A 23,777-nucleotide genomic window follows, 5' to 3' on the forward strand; every position below is an offset into this window, starting at 1 on the left:
TGTGCGCAGTCGCGGTCCCGGGCTGCTCGGCGGCGGCGGGAGGTTGCGGGCGGCTGGTTGCGGCCGGGGATGGTCCAGCGGGCGCGATGGCCCCCGCCATGCAGCCGGCCGAGCTCCAGTTCGCCCAGCGGCTGGCGTCCCACGAGAAGGGCATCCGGGACCGGGCGGTGAAGAAGCTGCGCCAGTACATCAGCGTGAAGACGCAGAGGGAGACAGGTGGGCGCCCGGCGGTCATCCGCGCCACATGGCGGCCCGGCCGGGGGGGAGCCGGGGGGAGCCGCGGGCGCCGCTGCCTCGCGCCTGTGTGCGTCCGCGCCGCGGGAACCGCTGCCCGCCGGGTGCAGCCCACCGTGACGGTTGAGGGGCTGGCTAGTGTGCCCAAAGTCACAGGGAGTGGGGAGGCTGGGAGTGGGCCGGTGTGCCCGGCCCTCGAGTCACCACACCGGGCCCGAGCGTGTCTGCTGTGCTCTCCGTGGATTCACGCGTTGACTGGACCGACACCTTAGGTGGCGGGAGTTACAGCAGACCAGACAGACAGAATGCCTACTTTCAAAGTTGCACTAGTAAACCGGGCCGGGGGGTGGGAAGCTGAAATAGAGTTTTGTAAGGGTAGGAAGGGAAAGGAAAATCAAGGGGAGAGGGAGCTCCTTTTCCTAGGCTGTTCTGGAAGGCCTCTGGGGTGATGATCGGGTGCGAACAGAGGCGGGAGAGGAGAGCGGAGCGTGCCCCAGAAATGGGTGGAAGACCAGTTAAGGGATGCGTTAGGACTTAAAGCTGGAAGAGTGGGCAGTGGCCAGGTCACACTGGGCTTCATAGTTTGTTGCCTGACTGCAGTGGGATGCCATTGAAGGATTTCGTGTATTTGATCCGAAACGTGTCTGTAAGCTCTGGAGGGTGTGAACTACAATATGCAGTGGGGGTTTTATGTTGTGCTTGGATAAATTTTGATTTGTTTACTGCTAATACCAATACCTTTAGAGTCTACTTGAAAGAACAGATACTATCTACCCCGGTACTGACTTTCTTAGTTTGGGTTATTTTGAGGAGAAACCACAAACGACTACCCAGGAAAAAGAAAATACAGTTTTATGGGAAGTCTGCTAGAAATGAATGAAGACCAAATTCTGAACTTCAATTCTGCTGGGGATCTGCCTGAGAGATTTCACTTGCTGTCATGGTTTCAGGGATCCCAAGTCCGCTGAAGGTTCCTAACCCGAAGTCTCCAGAGCAGACCTGGCTGCTTTCAGCTCAGATAGGCCTTGTGAACAGGACACTTCCGCCTGCGTGTCCCATGGGCACCTCAGACTCAGACGCCCAAAAGTGTTTCATTTTCCTCCCCCTAAAACCTGTTCTGCTTCACTTCTGCTACCATCCACTCAGAATATGGCTGGACACACAGCAGTGTCCTGGACTCCTCTTCCTGACCCTCTCCCCCACCCCTCATCCGTTGTCTCTTGCTTCTGCCTGTTTCATCTTCTGAGTTACTCTGCCCTCCCTGAGTCCCCTTTATCTCATCTAGACTCTGAACTTGCTTACTTCCTAACCAGTCTCCTTAACTCTGTTTGCCCCGCTCTTGAACCTCTCCTCCACAAACCAGCCCAGCACATCTTCTAAAACTGTTCTCATCACATCACCACCTTCTTGGATTTCCAGGTCTGCAGGCAATGGTGTGTCCTCCCTTTCCCTTCCCACCTCAGTCCCTACATGACTGCTTCGTACTGGTTCTTGGTGTACAGTTTCTCTCCTCTCTGCCTTTGCGTCTCTTGTTCACTCCCAGCATTCAGTCCAACATCGCTTCCTCCAGACTGCCTTCCCTACCATCTCACACCACCCCTCCAGGATTCCAAAATAGCCAGTGTGTCTCTATCGTGGCACTTAGCTGCTGCTTCGTTATCTGTTAGTGTATCATTCTTCCCCAAACAGTGTAAGCTTCCGTCTGTCTGCTTAGCTGGAAGTGGGAGCCCATCCAGGCGTATGCAGGCCTGCATGTACGCAAGAACAGAAGGCCAGATGCAGTGCATATGGGCTGAGGCAGCCAGACAGAGCTTGCTGCTCAAACCCCTCTGATGAGCAGGCTGGCATCTGAGGGGACACGGGTGTGAGGCCAGTGGGTGTACACCAGTGCCGCCCGGGTCCTGTCTGGTCAGCACCCATCACACTGAGAGTGAGTTATTTCATATCTCTTGTTCACCACCATGTCCACATTGCATGGAGTACGCTGGGCCTCCAGAAAGGAACTGTACGATGAATGTGGTAGACAGTGACCATGGGGCATGCCGCCCCTGAGCCCCGTCAACATGAAATGCCAGTTGGGGAATAACGTGACGTTTGGGTCTGACTTGTGGGTCTGATGTGTGGGTCTCATTGACAGGCTCACAATTTGTTGTGTTTTGTCGTGTGCATAGTAAAGGAAATATGAAATCTTAGTCTTACTGATACAAAGAACTGCCCATCAGCAACATAAATAGCTTTGTGATTTTTTTTTTTTTAAGTGACCTTGGGGCGCCTGGATGGCTCAGTCAGTTAAGTGTCTGACTCTTGATCTCAACTCAGGTCTTGATCTTGGGGTTGTGAGTTCAAGCCCTGTGTTGGGCTCCACACTAGGCATGGAGCCTACTTAATAAAAAATAAGAAAATAATCTCTGCACCCAGAGTGGGTCTCAAACTCACAACCCTGAGATCTAGAGTCAGATGCTCCACCGACTGGGTCAGCCAGGTGCCGTGATAGCCTTGTGATTTTGAAAACAAATTGGAAATCTTTGTAGTGCTTAAAGCAGCTAAATAACTGTTCATGCAGAGCACTCACAGAATGATCGCTGTCCATGGTTTTAGTCGTGAGAGCTCATTTGTACTGTTCGTTCATTCATTCATGTCTTTAGCAAACACAGAGCACCTACTGTGTGCTGTTACTATTCTTGGAACTGGGAATAGAGCAGTGAACAAAAGACAGAATCCCCCCCCCAAGTTTTATTGATTTTGCAACTTTAAACGTTTAACATCTACAGAAATTGGGATGTATCTTAAAATCAACTTTGTGAGCATTTTATTTGCCCTCTTTCATTTGGTGGCACATAAAAGAACCATACTTCTTAGGACTGATGGGGTCTCAGATTCAGCAGTAGGGGAATGTTTCTTCATACTAATAGTTTTAGGGGTCTCTGGACCCCATAGGTAGAATAAATGAGAGCTGTGGTTGTTTTAACTGACCAGGTGTGGACTCACCCCGACCTAAAATGACTCCCGAGCTCATTTCGCGCTAAGAGTAGCAGTCAGGTTTTCTCATTTCGCAGCTTGTTGGAATTTACTCTGCCCACATCTCACTTCGTGTGCGCCTCATTTGTTGTGAAATAACTAAACCTATGTTATTGCCAGAAACTTAGTGGCATTAGTTTAAGAAAGTTAGCTCCAAGAAGACAGATCAAAAAGCAGTTGTGGGCTGAAACTGCTTCAGTGAGTACTTTACCCTCAGAGTGAAGAGAAATTAAATGATGAGCATTTCTCTGTTTTGCTTTAAATGTTTCAAAAATGGGTATTTTAGGCCTCCGGTCATGGAATGAATAAGTCACGGGATGAAAGGTACAGAGAATATAGGCAGTGATACTGTAACAATGTCATGTGGGTGACACATGGTAGCTACGCTTGTGGTAAGCACCTGAAACTGATGTAACACTGTGTGTCAACTGTAAGCCCATTTCTTAACAAAAATGGGGGGCTCAGTCAGTGGAGCATGGGACTCAGTCTCGGGGTCATGAGTTTGAGCCCCACATTGGGGGTGGAGATTACTTAATAAATAAAAGTTTTAAAAAAAATTGGTACGTTGTTTTGACCAGCTAAATTCCTGGGTGAAAACAAATTATTTTTACACATATGTTGAAAGTACATGTATTAAAAGGGAAAAGAGCTTCAGTAGCCTGTGGGTGGAGAACATGAGATAATCATAATACTTACCAGTAGGGCTGAATAGTGCTTTACTCTTACAAAATGCTTCCAGTACATGCTTTTAATTTTGATCCTAACCATAAACTGTACATATACTGTAGGTGAGGGAACAGGCCCAAAGGCTAGCTGATGGTTTTCTAATACAGCACAGCCAATAAGTAGTGAGCTGGGGCCTAGCCATGGGTTTGTGTCCACAACACTTTGCTACCTCACGTAGGAAGAAACAGAATATGTGTTCAAGTCCAACCCCCTTTCCTGCCCACTGTCTAGGGTCTACTGTCACCCTGTTACTTTGTTGAAATCCTTAGTTTTCCATTATATAAACCTCTCTAGCACATCCTTTGCACCTTTGCCTATTACGGGTATGGGTTAACCACAGATACTTGGTATATCAAATTATCACTTGGAGTTGGTTTGACACACTGGTGCCCTTAGAAGAACTATCTGGAGATAAATATACATTGTGCTATTTTTAAGTGAAAAAGGCCAGGATATGGAATATGTAGCACGTGTGATGCTATCTAGGTTACACACACACAGCCATGCATCTGCGTTTCTGTACTAGGTGTAAGCATTATGTCAGTGTACAGGAAGGATCTGGAAAGATGCACGTCAGGCAGATAACAGTGGTCCCTCTGGGGTTCAGGGGGTAGTAAACAAGGCACTTCTGATTGTGTAACTTTTGGTGTAATATATTAATATATTATTGTTGTTGTTGCAATAAAAATGTGTTTTTATTGGTTAAGACTTCTTTTCAGTTACAACTTGACAGATCATCCATGCCAACTAGTTTGTTTTGTTTATTCATTTGAGAGAGAGAGCATGTGCGAACGCAAGCAAGCAAGCAGGGGGAGGAGCAGAGAGGAAGGGAGAAAGAATATCAAGCAGATCCCATGACCCTGAGCCAAAACCAAGAGTCAGACACTTAACCGACTGAGCTACCCAGGTGCCCCCAAGCCAAACTAGTTTTAAGAGGAAAAACCAAAGCACAGCTTCATGGAGGAGCTCAACTGACTGCACCAGAACTGTTCCTCCGTAGCAAACTCTGCTCCCCTAGATTGCTTCCCTTCTCACGCAGGCTCCCCAGCACGGGCAGGTGCAGACTGCAGCCTCTTCAAGTCTGCTAGGAGAGAGCAAGAGCCCCTCTGGTGGGCTCATCTGTCCAGCCTTGAACCAGCCCTGTGGCCAAGGGAATTCATCCGTATTTGGCATCAGCCCAGCTTGCTGGCTCCCCTTTCTGTGGGGCGAGCCCCACCCGGACCCCTGCCTCCCTCCCCAAGCCCTGCCTGGAGGGTTAGTGCTGGAGGGAGTGATGGTCCAGCTGCCCCGCAGAGGCGGGGGCTGCCCAGCACCAGGAACCAGTGTCATTCACTCCTGTGTGCTCTCAAGTTTGCCAGTGTTCATGGTTTTCCAGTTTCGTTATGAAGAGTTGTCTACACAGAAAGAACGAAAACAGCCCATGGTAACACTTTAGAGACCTCCTGCACTCCTTTTTTCCTTCTTTTTCTTAAGGACTCTCTCAAATATGTACAAAGTGGACTCACTGTTCCGCTTCAGCCCCTGTTACTACCTGCCTGGTTTGTCCCCTCCATCCACTTCCTCCTTCCACTAATGCGTCGTGAAGCAAATCGCAGACATCCCCCCTCCACACACCTCACTGGATCTCCAGGCCATGAGGACTCTTTGTAACACAGAGGACCATTCTCACACCTTTTTAAAAAATTCCTTCATATGAAATAACTGATCTGCTGAGTTCTCCCGTCACCTTGTGAATTTTTCTGTGGCACAGAATCCAAGCCGGAGCCAGCCATGCATCCGGTCGCTCTGGCTCTGGCTCCCGTCGTCTTTCCCTTGCGGTTTACTTGTTGCCGGAACCGGGCCACTTGCCCCGGGGAGTCCCCTGCATTCGGTGTTTTGCTGACTGTACCCCATGGTCTCATTTGACATATTCTGCTGTCCCCCGTGCTTCCCCGCAAACTCGTATTAACAGTCAGATTCGACATGATGTTGGTTAGTTTTGATTTTTGTAAGAATACTTAGCAGGTGGTGCTGTGCTCTTCCTGTTGATGACCGGTGTCTCTGCAAGCTAAGATGCGTCAGTGGGCGTCTGATTTAGCCGTCCTGAGTTCCTTGCCCTGACCCACTAACTCATGATTGAATATAAGCACAGGTCACAGTGACAAAGTTCCTGTAATCCTGATTGCTGTTGTCTCAGCTCTGGGGGAATCTCACTCACGCCATAGTTGTGCTAGCAATAGGCAGGCCCCCCAGGTTTGGCTTATTCATAACAAGGTGGGAGGGGTGGGGAAGCTAGTTGCCACGTTGTTTGCCCAACCCCTAAAGGAAATACATTTTAATAAACCTTACTCTAGTTTCTGGTATAGTGGTTTTAAGTGAGAAACTATCACAAAGAATCAAAATGCACTGTAATAAAATTGTTGATATGAGAAAGGTGTTTGGTAACTTGGAAGTCAATATCTATGTACCTTTAAAGATACACTCTCACTGTGAATGCACTAAACTTCAGTACGTCAAGAGGGATTTGTTTGCCACTTTTTAATCATCTTTTGGTATATTGAAATTACATTGATCCCCAATGTATATGTACTTGTTTACATTCACCTAGTTTGTTCTTCTTTGATATTCCAAAAGATTTTTCCTAATATCTCCTAGTGAAGTGTTAACACAGACCATTGGTACCATGCGCCAAGACTCAAGGATTCTGTTTGTTCTCCACAGGTTTGGAAACTCCAAGAATGTACACTTACCTGATTTTTGAGATCCCTTATGTCACTCAGCAATTATTCTATGATACCGGGGATCTACCCAGGAGCTAGAAGGCTGTATGTGACTCATGTCTTGGTCGGAGGTGGTATAGGGCTTGAAAATGAGTCCAAACAAGGCTAACCAAGGTGATGTCCCTTAAAACAAGGCAAACATTGACCAGTTAATGAAAACTGTAACCAGGAGGGAAAGAGATAGGAATATAGCCAAGTTTGACCTCTTGGCAGGAACCTTAAAAGGGTGTCTTTGCAAAAATATCCCAAAGCTAAATATCCCAAAGCTCTCCCAGTTTCCCCAGGGCCAGTTGTATGGGACTTAAGCAAATCTTGCATGTTTTGTAAGATTTGCAATTTTGTTTTGTAAGAGCAATGCAAATGTTGGTATGCAGAGTGAGATGCTAGTTTTAGGCAGAGAGAAGCACACAGAGGGAGTTCATTTTATAAATGACCACCTCATTAGTTAGTTTTTTGTTGTAATGACATGTACTTCTTACACTACTCAGAGAACGAGGACACACCACCACTACCACCTGCCCCATAAATGGTAAAACTATATAACCTATACATGTTTATTTTGTACCACAGGGAAGTGTATGCTTAAAAAAGACATTTGCGGGGGCACCTGGGTGGCTCAATCATTAAGCGTCTGCCTTCAGCTCAGGTCACGATCTCAGGGTCCTGGGATCGAGCTCCTCATCGGGCTCCCTGCTCAGCGGGGAGTCTGCTTCTCCCTCCTCTTACCCCCCTACACCACACCCCCCCGTTTGTGCTCGGTCTCTGCTCGCTCTCAAACAAATAAATAAAATCGTAAAAAAAAAAAAGAGAGACATTTGTGGGTAAGAGAATGAAAACGTTTGTGGTATTATTGTCCCTGCTCTCGTGGCAGTTCTAGACGCTAAGAAGGGAAATGCAAGGACTCTAAGATGTTTGTGCTGTTTTGTCCCCTAGGAGGTTTCAGTCAAGAAGAACTTCTAAAAATATGGAAAGGGCTCTTCTATTGCATGTGGGTGCAGGATGAACCCCTCCTACAGGTAACATACAGTTCCCTTTGTCATATGACTGGGGTTTTTTGGCCCAGATGGATAAAAGGGCTTGCTCGTTTTCTGCTGGGTCGGTCTCCTGTGCACGTAAACACATTGTGAAGTCACTGCTCAGGGTTCAGTTGCCTACCTCTTGTCCATCTAGAGAGGGACACAGTGGCCAAGCAGTGAGGTTATCTTTTCAAATAATGAAGAATATGCATGAAATGGAGATTTCCTATGTCTCTGTCATAGTTTCATAGGTTGGTTCTGTGGAAGATTTTAACATATTTTAAAGATCCTGTTTCATCTGTTATTATTGGTGGTCAGTCGTGGCACGGCACTGGTCTAAGAGCCTGTGAGCACTGGGCACCGGGCCCACCTCTGCCATGCGTTGAGTGGGTGCCGGGACTGGGCAGCCACCTTGCCAGGGGTCAGATCTTTGTAGAGCACGCAGTGGCCCTGCCCCTGACACCCCAGCCTTAAAGTCAGGTGGAGACTTGGTACAGATATGCATGTGCTTTTGGACCCGTCTGCCAAGTACACTGAGCCCCACCACCAGAACCATTTCAGAAAGTGACTCTAACTGTTGACAGAGCTTCACTGTGTGCCTAAGAGCAGACCCGCTTTTGTAGAGTGGAGGGTAAGCCTTGAGGAACGCTGCTTGAAAGCCTGCAATATGTAAAACGTCGTAGACTTGACTTGTCTGGATTTTAGTGTGCGACTTTACCACTTTCCCCAAGCCGCGTAATAGCAGGCTTTGATTTATTGCTTTGACTCCACTGAACATATTTTGAGTAGGACAGCAGGGCAAAATATTTTTAAGTTACATGCAGAAGTAACAACCAACAGCTTTAGTGGAGGAAGAAAACAGATGAACAGGAGCATCATTTTCCAGTCTGGGAGTTCATTTAAAATGGGTGAGGAAGACGTGAGCCCAGATGAAGTGCAGGTCATACCGAGGAGGACTGTTCTTATGTCACTCGTGAACAGGATTCTTTTGTGGACACTCCCCAGGGCGGTCTCTTCCTAGACCCGGACCACCAAATTCTCCCCACCAGTGAGCTTGCTGCGTTGTAGCAGGACTTGACTTCACGTGGCCCTTTTGCCCTGGACAGAGCCTGGATGGGTGCTGTTAACCTTCGCTTCCTGCCCCCCTGCCCATTGCAGCCTGCCTGCGAGCGAGCTGAGGCCAGGACTGTGTTCCCCACGCACCCCTGAGGAGTGACAGTCCCCGTGTCTAGCTGCCAGGGATCCCCTCGCTTGCATCAGTGTGCCATAATTTGGGAGCTTAGGATAGACTCTCCATTCAGTGATAGATTTTTTGACAGCAAGTTTCCCTCCCTAGGTCATTTGAACTGAAACTAGAGATACTTTTCTAAACATGCAGCGTGATCCTTAGAGACATGTTACGTTGGCACAGCGGTCCCCTGAGATTGGGAACTGCACATTGGGTAAAACTGAAACAGTGACGTCACAGGAGGCCCAGACGCCGGCAGGTGTCGTGTCCCCGTGCCGCCGCACAGTAACCCCGCTGTCTCTCCCCGACCCCGCCTTTGCAGGAGGAGCTAGCGGACACTATTTCCCAACTCGTCCACGTTGTTAACAACTCAGAGGCCCGTAAGTCCTGATGTTTTCATGACTTTCAAAACTTCCTCATTCATCGGCTTGGGTAACTTGCCTAGGAAACTAAGCACCATTGTTTCTCCTTCCTCGAGGGTTTCCTTTTTCCAGGGGGCTTGTTGAACAAGCACCTGGGGCCACCGGTGTGCACCTGGCGGGTGACAGACCTTCCCGGTGGAAAAGCCGTGACCCCAAAAGAGGGCCGATAAAAGAGGCATCTCGTGCAGTATCGTGTGACCGCTCCAAAAGATTTCAAAAAAAAAAAAAATTTTTTTTTTTTTTAAGAAATGAAACTCTCCAGAGTCTGCACTCTGGGTTGCTGTAACGCTCTCAGAGGCTGTGCATGCAGGGGCCAGGGCTTGCTGGAACCCCTGGTGGCCAGGCTGTCCTCCTGAAGACTGGAGCCATGTGAGGTCATCACTGGTAATAAACCATAAAGTAAGCCCTCTTTACCAAAAAGAACAAAGGGAGAAAATGAATGCATTATTCCTGAGACATTCAGGCTTTGATTCCTGACAAAGGAAGAGAAAGCAGAATTGGTTGTTGGTTCTGCTTAGCGCTCCTCAGGGCTGAGCCTTAGTAACCGCAGTGGCTCTGTGTTTCAGCCGGGCCCCAGCCCACTCATAATGAGCAGAATTCTACACGAGTATCTTCTAGGTTTCACATACCAAGAAAGAATTATGCAAAAAGAAGTAAAAACAAACAGAAAAATTCGACAGCTATTTTTGGATGGAAAAGTGGTAGATTCATGGCTCAGAAGAGAAAAATAGAACATTTTGTTAGCGCTCAACCAGCTGACACAGAACATGAAACAAAAGGCTGAGTTTCTACATGGATCATCCAAGTGTTCATCAGAATTAATGGCTCTGGATTGATTGTTAGGTGTAGGTGGGCAGAAAGGGCCTGTAGACATGGCTCAGAGAATTTTTGATTTTAATAGAAACAAGGCTTTGCGGTGGATAAAGAAAAACATAGAGCATTATAGTTGAACATCAAGATGTCATCAGCCATTTGTGGAAATGGAAAATAAATATTTAGCAAGTTTCATTATTGACCAAATTTTCTAGCTGCCGAAAAAATTCATGAAAAAGTAAAAAATAATCCTAGTTTGTTTCCCTTTGTTACTTTCTTGCTTTATGGTAATACGTGAACCTGACAAGCAAGTATTCAAAGCCTTTTGTTCGCTGCAGAACACCTGTTCATTCAAACCTTTTGGCAAACGATGAATCGGGAGTGGAAGGGGATAGACCGGCTGCGCTTGGGCAAATACTGTATGGTAAGATCGGAGCGCCTTTCCCCCCCTTTTGCTTCCAAAGCCTGTGAAGGGCAGCATGTTGAGCTTCTTCACAACAGTGGGAAGGCTTCTTTGTGAAGCAGAGCAAGCTCCAGGCTTAGTGTGGCGAGAGGTCGATGTGATCAGGGGACAGCATTTGCATGTGTGCTCAAAGGCTCTGTTTTCTCTTTCAGCTGTTGGTGAGTTTGGGGATCCTTAGTTAACATTTTCTGATGAAAGTTCACTGTGATGACAGTGACTGTATTTTCACTTTATAGATGCGGGCTGTACCAGTCCCATCGGTCTCTTAATTCTGCTAACTGATGGACATTTCTTACTTTCCCTTTTGTAACAAAAGTTTTCTCTCTCTAGCTGATCCGTCTGGTCCTGAGGCAGTCCTTTGAAGTTCTGAAGAGACATGGCTGGGAAGAAAGGTTGGTAAAGTATTAGGACAAGCATTTAGTGGCTTTAAAAGTTTTAAAGCAATAGTGTGTTTTTCAAGCATTTGAATTAGTGAGCTGGGATGAGTTGCCTGATCTCTGCCTTCCACTCTGCTGATTTCCTGTGAGAAGCAGAACCTCCTTATGCGTCAAGAACTCGAAGCTGGGTCAAGGCTCCTGAAGGACTTGAGCCCACGTGCAGCGTTTTATACCCATCCCGGGGATTGCTTTTCTCCTTGTGAACCGCGCTCAGCCTTGCGCTGTTTGTTATGCGGCGTAGCACGAGAACGAACGTGACTATTTTCTTTCGGGGAAGAGAGAAGCGTTGGCATGCTGTAGTTAACAGAAACGTGTGTGTTGTTTTCTTCAGCCGAATCAAGCTCTTCCTCGATGTCTTGATGAAAGAAATCCTGCATCCTGAGAGCCAGTCTCCGAATGGAGTCAAGTTCCACTTCATAGATATTTATCTGGATGAACTGTCCAAAGTGGGAGGGAAAGAGGTAAGAAGCAGTGAGACACCGGGCTGGCGTTGTCGTGAGACCGCAGCTGACCGGACCAGGACTCTGGCTGTCCTCGTGGTCCCCGGGCTGTGGAGGAAACGCTTTGCTCAGCAACAGGATCAGCATAATGGGCTCCAGCTGTCTTTTGACAAATCCTTCCCCATCTGGGACTCTGGCCTAAGCAGCGAATGGGACCTGTGAACAAAGATTGTGCGCTAAGGGTGTTCTTGGAAGTCTTACTTACAAACAGTTGATAGCAACTAACGTAGTCCAATAATAACACAGGGACGTGGTCACGGTGTTGATTTTTTAAAAAGCAGTAGGGAAGAAAAGCAGCAGATAAAGCTGTGCTCATGGATGCCTTTCTCAAGTGTGTCTTTACCCATGAGTACACAGTGCGGAAAAGGAGACATGTTAGCTTGCATGTGATTATCTTAATTTGGGGCTATAGGCAGTTTTTGCTTTTTTATTTTTACACTTCTTTTTTTACAGGTGTTCTGCAACGAACACTTATTTTTTAATTGAAAGGAAGTAGAAATACTACATCTTTAAAAATTGGTTCATCTTACAGTTTCTGACAACATCTGTGTAGAACCTGTCTGCAGAGCAGGAAACGCAGAACAGCATGGGTTGGTGGGCTGGTTTTCTCTGGTCATTGCACTTTGATGCCCAGGTGGCCGGAAGATGGCCATGACCTTTAGCCTGGCTCCGAGCACCTGGGCGGTTCACACACAGTGCGTTTTGGGTATTGAACTGAAGTGTTTTCCTGATCTAACCTGTGTGAAAAATGCGAGTGGCTCCTTTTTCTAGGACATATCAGAAAAATCATTTCTATTCTGTTTCTAAATTTCAGCTTTTGGCAGATCAGAATCTCAAGTTTATTGATCCATTCTGCAAAATTGCTGCCAAGACTAAGGAGTGAGTCCCATGTTTGTTTTTGCTGCTTCATTTGGTACTTAATTGTGGCTAATGGTGGGGAAATTGTTGGGAGGCTCAAGGCAAGATACCTGTGATGGTTTGTCCAAAGCCCAGAACAGCTGAGCTCTGAATTTCCGTTAGCAAGATGTGTGACGCTTTGAGTCACACCTGGGCTCCGCTGGCTTGACCCCAGACATTCCAGGAGTCACACGCTCCACAGCCACAGTTCCGGCTGCCTTCATCACGTGGCTGTCTGCTGGCCTGCATCGCTGTGGCTGGCTGGCGGGCGATGGGTCACGGCAGGTGCTCGGGAGGCTGGAGGGGGCCGCGCGTGATGCACCCCACCACACCCGCTAAGTGAGCGGCCGTCTGTTGTCATCACCTTCTCTCTGCTGCGCTTCCACCCTCAGCCAGACGTTGGTGCAGACGATAGCGAGGGGTGTTCTTGAAGTCATCGTAGACCAGTCTCCTTTCGGACCCGAAGAGACCCTCGAACAGAAAACTCAAGGGGGTGAGAGCGAGTTCTCCGAAGAAGAGATGCCTGAAAACAAGACAGCGTGGAGAAAACCAGTCCGTAAAAAGAAGCCGGGTGAGACGGTTCCCTTGAACGGTCTGTTTAGATAAAGTTCTCGTCAACTGAACACCTTTTAATGCATTTGTTGGAGTCTCACTGATGCAACCTAAGAGTTCGTCGAAGGAGGCCCCACTGTGGGCCCCCTCTGGGAAGGGAGGCCGAGATGCACTGACATGCGGCCCCGTGCCCAGGAGCCCCCTCACGCCTGCCGCACCCACACCGCCTCCCAGCGTCACACAAATCCCCCCAGGGTTTCATGTTGTCATTGCTCTTGCTTTGGCTTCTGTTTGTTTCTATTGTTTCGGGGTTTTTGATGTTAAACATCCTAACGGCTTGCTTCTGCAAGAGGGTCCTGGGCACTCACACTGCAAACCGCATTTGTTTCCATAGCTCTGCCTCCTCACCTCCGGGTGCCCCCAGGGCTCGTTTAACCCGGTGACTGCCGCTGAGCCAGTCCTAGTCCGCAGGGGCCGCCTGTGGAGCCCGCGTTTCAAGCTGCGGACCCCTCCGATCCTGGGGGTGCTTTAGGCATCTCAGGGCACAGCATTAGGTAAATGGTGCGGTCAGGGTATACCCGGGCGCTTGAAATGTTACATAGACATGAAAAGGCCAAGATTTCAAAAACTAACAGCCAGAGGAAATTTAAACATTTTTTTAATAACAGGACACAAGACTCTATGTACAAGGAGCCTGGTTTGGTATGTGCCCCTAAAAATCTGGAGGGATACCAGAATGTCAGTCGGTGGGCACACGTGGCAGAGTTATGGGTGACTTCTGCTTTCTTTGTACTTTTGTCTGTTGTTTTAAATTTCCTACAGCGATCGTGTATTATTTTTTAATCAGAAAAACAGTCTTTTAAAAAGAAAGGAGAACTTTAATCTTAAATTCAGCGTAGGTGACGGGATTAACCAGCTGACCTTGAGCAGGTGTCGTGTGGTCGTGGGGGCTGTCCCCTGCTCCTCCCGCGCGCCAGGTCTGTGTGTGAACTGTTCACCCTCTCCTGGCTCCGTGTGTCCCGCGTGTTGCCCAGGACCCGCGCAGGGCCCTGCTCCGTCTCCTCCAGGCTGTGCCCGGAGGCCGCCACTAACAAGCTGCTAGGGTTTGACCAGTTGTGAGTTTTCTTAGTGTTTTTATCTGCTGCTTCGTGGGCGTTGGTGCTCTTTGAATTCTTTTTTAAACGTTAAGAGTTGTATTAGTATTAATTTGCGTCTGATGCGGCATCCCCATGAGAAGTTAGTGTGTTACCTGTATAGGTTTTTACCACAGCCTCAAATTTGCCTGAAGCGGGGGGCAGACTCCTGAGTGCGCTGTGTTCCCGCTTGCCGGGACTCCAGCCTAGGGGCTTCTGTGCCCCGCCGCCAGGGTCAACAGGGAGACGGCGCGCGCCGGAGGGCACCAAGGGCAGCAGAGGTTTGGTCTGTGACGTCATTCAAAGGCCAAGTGTGTGATTTCTCCGGGACTTCCTTGAACAAGACTTCTGTGGGAGATGACGAGTGTGTGTGCAGGGTTTTCTCTGTGAAGAGACAGAGAGCATGGTTCCTCTGCAAGGGGTCATTGCTGTGTCTTTGAAGAGCTCTGTCTCTGGGTGTGTTTTGATAGCGCTGGGCAAGCACCACTCCAGAAAGGACGGGGTCCACGACGACGGGGAGAGAGGCGGTGGGCGCCTGGAGGACGCTGGGCCCCTGCTCCAGGTTGGTAGAACGTAGACTGCCTGTGCAGTGGCCTGGCTAAGTGGGAATTAGGGTCAGAGCTCATTATCCCCAAGGCCCGCGGATACAGTCGTCCTTAATCCCTTCGCTCGCTGATGTCACCCTCACGATGAGCTTACTGCAGACAGATTTAAACGGGACAGAATCCTGAAAGATGTCAGTCTTCACTCTGTCTTGAACCGTAGGTTCCATTCCCTACAACAAAGGCTGCTCCATGCTTTTGCAATAAAGGTTACTGTGTTACCGAGCGCAAGTTGGACGTCTAGGTTAAATTTACAAGGAAGCACACCCAGACAAGTTTTATGTGGTGTGTTTTACCACAATTTTTTTTTTAAGAAAGAATAAATAGAACAGATGAAGAATAGCGTCCCCCAAGAATAAGTAGAAGAGATTTTTCAAAGATAGCACTTAACCTTTTGGTCACTGAGTGTTAGCACTCAGCTGTTTACCGTCCTGCTGAGCGCACCCGGAGCCCCACACTGCTAGCTTCTGTGAGCAGTGGAAGTGACTTTCTAAGGCAGAGTGTGGTTTGCCTGCAGGCTTATGTTTTGTTGCTTTTCTCGCACAGTTCGACTACAAGGCTGTTGCTGACCGACTCCTGGAAATCACCAACAAGAAGAACATCCCTCCCTTCAACAGGAAGCGTCTCTCCAAACTCATCAAAAAGTAAGTGACTGGGGGGCGCAGTCTGCGGACTCTCACCCACGTTTGCGCATGCTCACCTCTGCCCTGCCTTCGTCACGTCTAGCCATAGCATGCAGCGTGCTCACGTCAGCGGAAGGGTTTCGGGGAAGAGCCACTCCTCTGCCCGCACATGTCCGCTTCACGTGCCCCTGCACTCGAGTCCTGTAGCCACCTCCTCATGGTGTGAAGGGAAGTCAGTTGGTAATGGCCGGTGTTAGCAGAGCCCGAAATTGCGGTGTAAGTGTGCCACTTAGGTCTGGTCGGGGTCCCTCACCTCCCATCACGGTGATGCCCGAGTGTGGGCATACCGGTAATTCAGCACGGAACAGCACCATGGCTTCTCGTGGGTGGCGACAGGGAACAGCCGAGGTGGACTGCCGCTGTGTGAGCAGGCGCTCTCCTGAGCCCTGGACACGAATGAGTTCACATTAAGAAAAGCCCTGTAGGACGGCTTCTGTAATTTCCCCGCCTCACAGATAGCTCAGACGGGGCACGGGGCTTGCCCGACGTCCCAGCTGACAGGTGGCGGAGCTGGACTCAGACCCACTGTCCGCGCCCCCAGAGCTCTGCCCCCGCCCAGCACACGGCTCCCGCACTTCCTTTTTGTTCTAACACCAGCACTGCGTGGAGCATTCTCTCTACCGGATGAACAAAAAGGACAGTGGGGCATAAGCAGAGATGGAAGCTGCTTCAGTCTTGAGAAAGAATTTTTCGTTTCTTCTGTTCTGTGTGAATGAACCAAGATAGAGTCTCTAGATCGCCGTGTCCTTGGGGGCAATTTGTCCTTCACTTCAGGCCTTTGCATCACACCACCTTTAGCCTCCCCTTCTAGAAGGAAAAGAAAGTGAACTAACGCCCAAATAGCACAGCTTAAACATTGTGTGTGTGTGTGTTTACAGAAGACAGAAGGAAGGGCTTTCTTCAGGGACTTTTGTTCTTTGTTTCAGGTTTCAGGATCTCTCCGAAGGTGAGGAGGTCCGAGGATTACAGCGGGTGATGTTACATGGATGTGGCCCCACTGAAGCACTTAGAGCAAATACTGAAAAACAGCAAAAAGAGAGTTGATCTCTCAGGCTCCCTCTCCTTTGCTGCCATGGTCACTTGTGCCCCTGGGGAAAAGCTGTTGTCCGTGGTGGTGACACATGAGCGGGGGCGGGCGCGGCTGAGCCCCAGGGGCTGCGCCATCAGGGTGCCCCCCACGGATGCAGTTCCCACACCCGCAGCAGGTCTGGGCTGGGGAGGTCAGGAGAGCAGGCATGAGGACGCAGAAGTCAGGGTGGAGAATCTTCCTGCGTGAGGTGGGGACAGAGTCGTCTCAGGAAGCTGACGAGACGGGGCTCTGCTGTCCGGCAGGCGGTGTATCTCCACTCAGTTTTGCCGAGGCTGTTTCTGCTGATGAAGATGACCGAACCCTCAACCAAGGAAGGCATAAGAAAAAGGGAAATAAACTTGTAGAGGAAAAGGAGCTGGAGAAGGAGAAAGGTGAGCCACGAAGCTCAACGTGGCGAGGGAGGAGGAGGAGGAGGAGGGCGCAGACAGCCCTCGGGGAGCGGGGAGGCTGGGCCCAGGGCTTCCTGGGTCAGGGCAGAGCCGCAGCTTAAGCTCGTGCTGGCTGAAGAGGAAAGATCTGAGTGTGTGTGATTTTCCCGGCCTCCCTGAACGGAAAGCCCGTGGTTCCTCCTGGGGGCGCCTCCAGGGGCAGCGGGCGAGGGTGTCGAGAACCCTAGACACACGCATGCTCGGAGCCAGTGCTCGTGCCCGCCCTGGACCTGTGGTTCTCATGGGCCTGAACGTGACTGCGGTTCCGTCTCTGGGAACCGGCACCCGGAGGGTCTGGCCCCAGCTGGGCCAGGGCAAGCATGGCGCCCGACGACCACCCCCGTCCCAAACACTTGTTCACAGGCTTGGGTGTCTTTCTAGGAAACAGGTTCTTTCTTGCTGAGGAAGAGGGGAGCGCAGCCAGCGTTCAGAAGAGAAAAAGGAAGAAGAAGAAGAAGAACCACCTCCAGCCTGAACATTTGGGGTCGGGGACGGAAGCCATGCCCCCAGAACAGAATGGGGGTGGCGAGCCAGGGGCCGGCGCAGGCCGAGCCCCGAAGACAGCGGCGGCAGAGCCAGGGACAGCAGCCGCCCCTGGCCCCCAGGAGCAGAGTGGCGCGGAGCCCGCCGCAGCGCTCAGCAGGAGGAAACGGCCCCGGAAGAGGAGCCCCGGGGTGCAGGGCGGGAGCGAGGAGTCTGCGTCACCACCACCTCTGGAGGACACGGCCCCCGGTGGCCCCGGCAGCGCCCATGCTCAGGACCCGGCTCCGCGAGCTGCCCCGGCCAGCAGGGCCCCGGTCCCGAAGAGGAAGCGGAAGCTCGGAGCCCTCCCGGTCAACGGCAGCGGCACCCCCGTGCTGGCCTGGCCCCCGCCCCCGGGCGGGAGGCTGAAGAAGAAGAAGGGGGAGCCCGGCAGCCTCGAGCTGTACGGCCCATCCAGCCAGAAAGCTGCCATCTTGAAAAAGAGGAAGAGGCTGAAGGAGATGTCTAAGGCAGCAGCGTGCGGCGGCGTGTCGGAGTCCGAGGCCATGCTCATCCAGGCTCTGGTAAGGCAGCCGGCCCCGATTTACGGGGCAGGGGTGAGGGGACAGGCCAGAGCTCCGGACCGAGGAGCAGGCCTGGTTTGTGACAGCCTCGACCAACGAGGAAATACACGGGCGCCTCTTGCTGGCAGCCGAGACCGTCGCCCTGGACCCCCCGCCCGACAGGCTGCTCCCTCGGAGGCTGCAGAAGGGCCAGCGCCAAGCCGGAAGGAGTGTCCCCCTGGCCGACCGCACTGCTGCCGTGCCACTTCCACGGGCGGTCGGGCATCTCCGTCAGACCCTGTTCCCTGTTCCTTCATCAAGTCCCAGCCAACCTTTGGCCCTTTTCGGGCTAGTTCTCTTATCTTTCTTGCTTATTTTTTTAACGGAAAGTCTGTCTGTGCTTACACGTCTAGAGCCGGTGTAAACGAGGGGCCGGGCTCTGGATCTGCTTTCCACGTCCCCCTGTGGGCCCGCGGCGCGTCTGTCCCACCTTGTCGTGAGGCAGGAGCAGTTACAAAACCGACCACGGGGCTGCCGGTATTTACTCCCGGCCCTTCCCGAACAGGCTTGCTGGCCGCGTCCAGCACACGCATGGGCAGGCAGTGGTGTGCGGCGCTCGGGGCCGAGGCCCTGGGTAACGGGCACCCGTGTGTGCTTGGCTAAGTGCTGATCCCAGGCTGATGGTGTCTCTGACGGGTTAGGTGAGTCCGTTTGTGGTCAGCAAAAGTCTCAGCTGGGGAAACACACGGAACTCTCCACTGGGCTCCGGGGAGCCTGTTCTCGCCTTAGAATATCAGGGAAATCTCCGAGTCTCATTTCTCAGGTCCCGGCAGTCTTCCCTGGCATTGGAACTATTGCTAAATGAGCCACAGGGTCAAGGAAGGTTTTCCTCTCAGAACGGGTCCTGTGTCCCTGCCGTGGGGCAGAGGCGCTCGAGAGAGGCCCCCGGGTCTGCCCCTCACTTGCGGCACCGTGGGGTCTGCTAAGGGAAGGCAGCAGTTTCCAAGCTAGGAATGCCAAGACCTGGCGGAAACCAGCAACGTGACGTCAGCCACGTTGGGCTGCAGACCCCCAGGGACCTCAGGCTAGAGCAGGGCCCTCGCCAGGGGTGGTCGTGACACACCCAGGGAGGGTGATCTGCCTGTAACCGACCTGCAGGTCCTAACTGGGGCCTCGGGCTTGCTCTTCCATACCAGGCTTTTCAGTGGACGGTGAGGTCTTTGATCAGAAATGAGAAAATGAGTTACTCTGTAACAGGTGGTCTTTGAGAGGCAGTAGTCTTTCCGAACAGGGGAGCTAAGGTGGAAGATAAAGATGGGTTCTTGTGGCTGAACAGCTAGGAAACCTTTGGTCGTGTGTGCCTGGAGTCCGCACCTGCCGAGTCCAAGAGCTGTGTGTCGTCCGGTGCAGGAAGCGCTGGGTGTGGGGTGTCCGAGCTGGAGACGCTGCATCCTGTGGCCCCACGTTCCCTCCTTGCGCGCGGGCGTGACCTCTCCTCTCGCCCCTCCCTCACGCAGGGAGGCGGGGGCGCTTTCAGCCCCTTGAAGAAGCAGCAGCTGAGGGCAGAGAATGACTTTGTGAGGTTCGACACCCCCTTCTTACCAAAGCCGCTGTTCTTCAGAAAAGCCAAGGGCAGCGCCACTGCGGCCTCTGCGCCCCGTGCCGTGCAGGTACGTGAACTCAGCCCCATCCGACTGCCCCCAACCTCCCCGTGGCCACACAGCCCATTCCTGCCTGAGAGCCACGCACCCGGGCACTGTGCGCTGGGCCTCGGGCCCCACTGCCGCCCTCCTGAGCCTGGGTCTGCCATGCTGGGGGTCCCCAGGCTGGGGGTGGAGCTGGGGGTCCCCAGGCCGGGGGTGGAGCTGGGGGTCTGGCCTCCGCCTGGTAGCGTGAACTTGTCTGTCAGTGGTCTGGGATGGCCTGAGGGAGGGCCCTTCCTGACGGAGGGTTTCCCGGGGACAGCGCAGTCCGAACGCCTCCACCACTGCTGTCTCCCTCCTTTTGTCATTCTCCCTTCGCAGCGAGACAAGACGCCATCCAGTTCCAAGAAAGTCACCTTCGGGCTGAACAGAAACATGACTGCAGGTGAGTGTGGGGGACACAGGCCCTGACCCGTTCCCGAGTCAGAAGTGCAGCCCCCGAACGGTTAGTGGGGTGGCCAGGGTTGGGTGCGGAGGGGTTTTCTCAGGGCCTCTGGAAGGAGTCTGCCTGGCAGAAGATGCGTTGAAAAGCCATCTCCTCAAGCCTGCCAACGCAGAACACTTGGGGCCCTCCTGGCCTGGGGATGACTGACAGTCCCCCAGCCGTGGCTGCCTCTGCTAACATTTGGAGCCACGTGCCCAGAGGGAGGCAGGAAGATGGATGTTCTTGTCTGGTTGCTTTTAGTATTGGTGCTGTTTGCTTGTTCTGTTTTATAAACGGAAACCAAACTCTTTAAAAGCATGCAGTGCATTTAAGACCTGACTGTTCGTAGGGCTCACAAGTAAATATGTGTGTGTGCACATGTGTGTGTATCAGGAGGGGAGGGACCATCCAGGGGGGCCTGACGTAGGTGCTCCTGGGCTTTGGAGGCCTTGTTTCGGGAGCTGGAGACAGTGAGAGGAGCAGATCAGCTGGAAGGAAAGGCTCTTCCCATGGCCACTGGAGCCTCAGGTTCATCCGTGTTCCCTGAGCGCCCATGACCCCCTGAGGCCCTCCTTTCAGAACCTGACCCATCTGGCGCCCCCTCCCATGCCGTCCGCGGACATTGGTTCATTTGTTCCTGTGAAGCAGGATGCTGACTCCGTTTCCTCCGAAAGCTCTGGGCCCGTTCTCTGCAGGGCCTCGTGACAGGCACTGCTCTGCTGGGGTGCACGGCCCGGCTCCCGTGGGGGCTGCCGACAGTGTGAACTGGACGCTGCTTGGCTGGGTGGGCAGGTCGGAAGTGCTACTCCGTTAACGTGTGGCCTTGCTTTCATCCGGGGCAGAATTCAAGAAGACAGACAAGAGCATCCTGGTCAGTCCCACCGGCCCCTCCCGAGTGGCCTTCAACCCTGAGCAGAGGCCCCTCCATGGAGTGCTAAAGACCCCCACGAGCTCACCCACCAGCACCCCCCTGGGGACCAAGACGCTGCTGACCGCCACGCCAAAGAGAAGGCCGACGGCTATGGACTTCTAGGGTAGTAGCAGGGTCCTTTTAAAGACTGTGTTTGTACAGATAGTCTATAAATTATAACTTTAAAAAGGTGGGGCCTTTTTTATTGTTTTATAAATCCCCGTAAATTGTATAAACAAGGTTCTGAGCGGGAGCTGCTGCTTCTCCATCCCTTCTGCGGGGGCTGTGGGCGTCTGGCTGAAGGTTTTGCTACAAACGCCGTTGGTGCGTGGGGTCTCCGGGGCCTCGTGTTTGCGGGTGACTTCCGTGACCCCCACCAGGGTGGGAGCCAAGCACAGTGACCGTCCGTCACGTGGCACCGGTCTGTCGGCGCCGCGGGAGCCTGGAGGCGGGGGCCTCGCCCGCGGACGGCAGAGCTCGGGCACTCAGCACTGCGCTTGCCGTGCAGGGCGGCTGCCGGTGGCTTTCGGTCTCCACCAAGCACGCGGGGTCTTCCTCCCCCGTTCCCCGGGTGTTTGTGCCGGGGAGACGCGCGTAACCGGTTCAGCACTACGGTGGTAGCTTCTTCCAGGACCTGCAGGAGGGGCGGGGGAAGAAGAGCCTCCACGCTCGGGTCGCCTCTTCCCTCCGCTGGGCCTTGTTTCCTTCCCTGTGTTCCTACCTCTCAGGCCAGCCCAAAGTGTCTTGACCGGTGAGCGCCCCTCGGCTCTCCTCCGGGACTGTGAGCGCACTCCTTCCTCGGGGTCCTGTGCTCCGGTTGCTCCTCTTACCTTCTACGTAAGCCTTTGAGCCAGCCGAGGTGACTGGCGTTCCCAAAGGCAGCTTTCCCGACTCAGACGAAAATTCATTTCTTCAGAGGTGTGGCAAGTGTCTGAAAGCCTGAGATCCTGCTGGAAGGCAGAAATCAGCAGCCTTTAAGGATTGTTTGTGCATATTTATTTGTCCGTAGCTACCTTTTATCTGAAGTATTGAAGCTTGCACTTAAGATTTTTATAGACTTCTGATTTTAGTTCATGGCAAATGTCGGTGGCAGGCACTCAGGCTTCAGCCGGAGGAGCAGGGACGGGGCTTGGGGAAGCTGCGTCCATCCCTTGAGCCTGAGTGACAGACGGGAGGCAGATTCAGAAATCAGGTGGTCACCTAAGGAGAGCCGGTGGGCCCCAGCTCCTGTTTGAGTTTACGAAATAACAATCACAGACCTCAAGAAGAGGTACAAAACTCGGGGGTCTGTAGTTTGGGCACAGGGTTGCTCAGTGCTGCCCTGGCCTGCTCTCTGCTCAGGGGACCTCGGGCCTTCTGGGAGTGAAAGCTGCCTCCCCCTTCCTGCCTCCGCCCCACGCAGGCCCCCAGCATTGCCTCAGTGGGACGGGCCACCACTTTGCATGACGAGGGAGGCCCCCTGGCTTGGCGGGGCTGTGTTGATTTGACTTTGGTTTCTGCATCACGTCGTCAGGGTGGGGCTCTGTCGGCACATGGGCCGCCGCAGGGTCAGGTGGCCGGTGTACTGCGGAGGCCCGCTGAGAGGGAAGTATGAACCTTGTCCTTTGCCTGCTCTATAATAAAGTTTTGTCCTAATTAGTCCACGAGAGAAGACATCATTCACATGGAGCTGTCAGATAGTCCCTGTAACGAGAAGTCTTACGTCCAAGATGCTGTGGTGTTTGCATGGGGCTTTTGTGCTGCATTCAGTAAAAGGCTCAAAACCAAATCTGATCGTGGGAGATTAGATTGGAATATTCAAATATTTTTAACTTTTTGTTTAAAAAAAAAAAAAGTGTTTCATTATCCTTGGCCAGATTATTTTTCTAACAGTTTATTTTAGCTTTAAAGATGGGCCATGCAGTCCAGTGGGGTTGAGATGTTTTAGCAAAACATCTGAGGGCACAGTCGGGTGAACGCAGGGACCTCCCTTCATGCGCACACAGCGCCCATCTGTTCCTCAGACGCCCCAGCGGAGCGTCCAGGAGATGGGCCTGCTGGTTGATGCCACACCTCCGGACTCGGGTCCAGGAGGGACCTCGGACTCCATCCCTCCTCCTCTAAATCTGTCCTCACTTACTCCATTTCATGGGTAAGTTTAGTAGGTTTACTATGGCTTATTTTTAATGCCTAAATTTTGGCAACAAAAGAAGGAAGAAAACTTTTTTTTAATTCTCATTACACACACACACAACAAGAAAGTGTTGCACAAAGAAAATGTATTTAGAGTACCAGTTTTCTATTCGATGCATGTTATTTTCCTAGGCAGAGTTGCTAAGGGGACTTGGAAGTCCAAAACTGGAAATCATTTACGTTAATGCTGGTGATCTTAACAGTATTTTGTAAAACGGTCATCTTCCGCCCGACCCCATACGTCTGGTTAGTTTTGTACAATTTGGTATCACACTTTATAAACACATAATCCTTTCTAATTCCTATTTACCTGAAAGCACAAAGGAGGGTCAGGGAAATCCGGAAGCGCTTGTTAGTGTTGGAAAGGACATGAAATGGAACCTGTCTTTTGATCTGTGTGTTTTCTCTGAATTTACCTGACTCTGCTGGCCAGAACTGCGTGTTTACGATCAGTCTGTACTCCTGTCTGCAGAGTGTCTGTCGCATCAAAGCCAAGTCCAATAAACAAAACCTGTCTCTGCACTCACATTTGTACTTGACGT

The 23,777-nt window shown here is 51.7% G+C and overlaps 1 protein-coding gene across 3 annotated transcripts; it reads left to right on the forward strand.

Moving 5' to 3' along the window:
* On the forward strand, positions 1 to 23,777 carry RRP1B (ribosomal RNA processing 1B). Of its 3 annotated transcripts, XM_032392575.1 has the most exons (16): positions 1 to 216; positions 7,671 to 7,753; positions 9,304 to 9,361; positions 10,555 to 10,640; positions 11,010 to 11,071; positions 11,448 to 11,577; positions 12,431 to 12,495; positions 12,906 to 13,084; positions 14,669 to 14,760; positions 15,347 to 15,444; positions 16,410 to 16,429; positions 16,816 to 16,944; positions 17,383 to 18,047; positions 19,544 to 19,696; positions 20,051 to 20,114; positions 20,996 to 23,777. In XM_032392575.1, the coding sequence occupies exons 1-16, from the start codon at positions 87 to 89 to the stop codon at positions 21,184 to 21,186; spliced, it is 2,205 nt and encodes a 734-aa protein (XP_032248466.1). In that variant the 5' UTR covers positions 1 to 86; the 3' UTR covers positions 21,187 to 23,777. The 3 variants fall into 3 exon arrangements, with proteins under 3 accessions (XP_032248466.1, XP_032248467.1, XP_032248468.1); XM_032392577.1 differs by lacking the exon at positions 7,671 to 7,753 and having other exon boundaries at positions 128 to 216; XM_032392576.1 differs by lacking the exons at positions 7,671 to 7,753; positions 9,304 to 9,361.

This window comes from Phoca vitulina, unplaced genomic scaffold (genome assembly GCF_004348235.1).
Source record: "Phoca vitulina isolate PV1807 unplaced genomic scaffold, GSC_HSeal_1.0 scaffold68, whole genome shotgun sequence".
Lineage (NCBI taxonomy): Eukaryota > Metazoa > Chordata > Mammalia > Carnivora > Phocidae > Phoca > Phoca vitulina.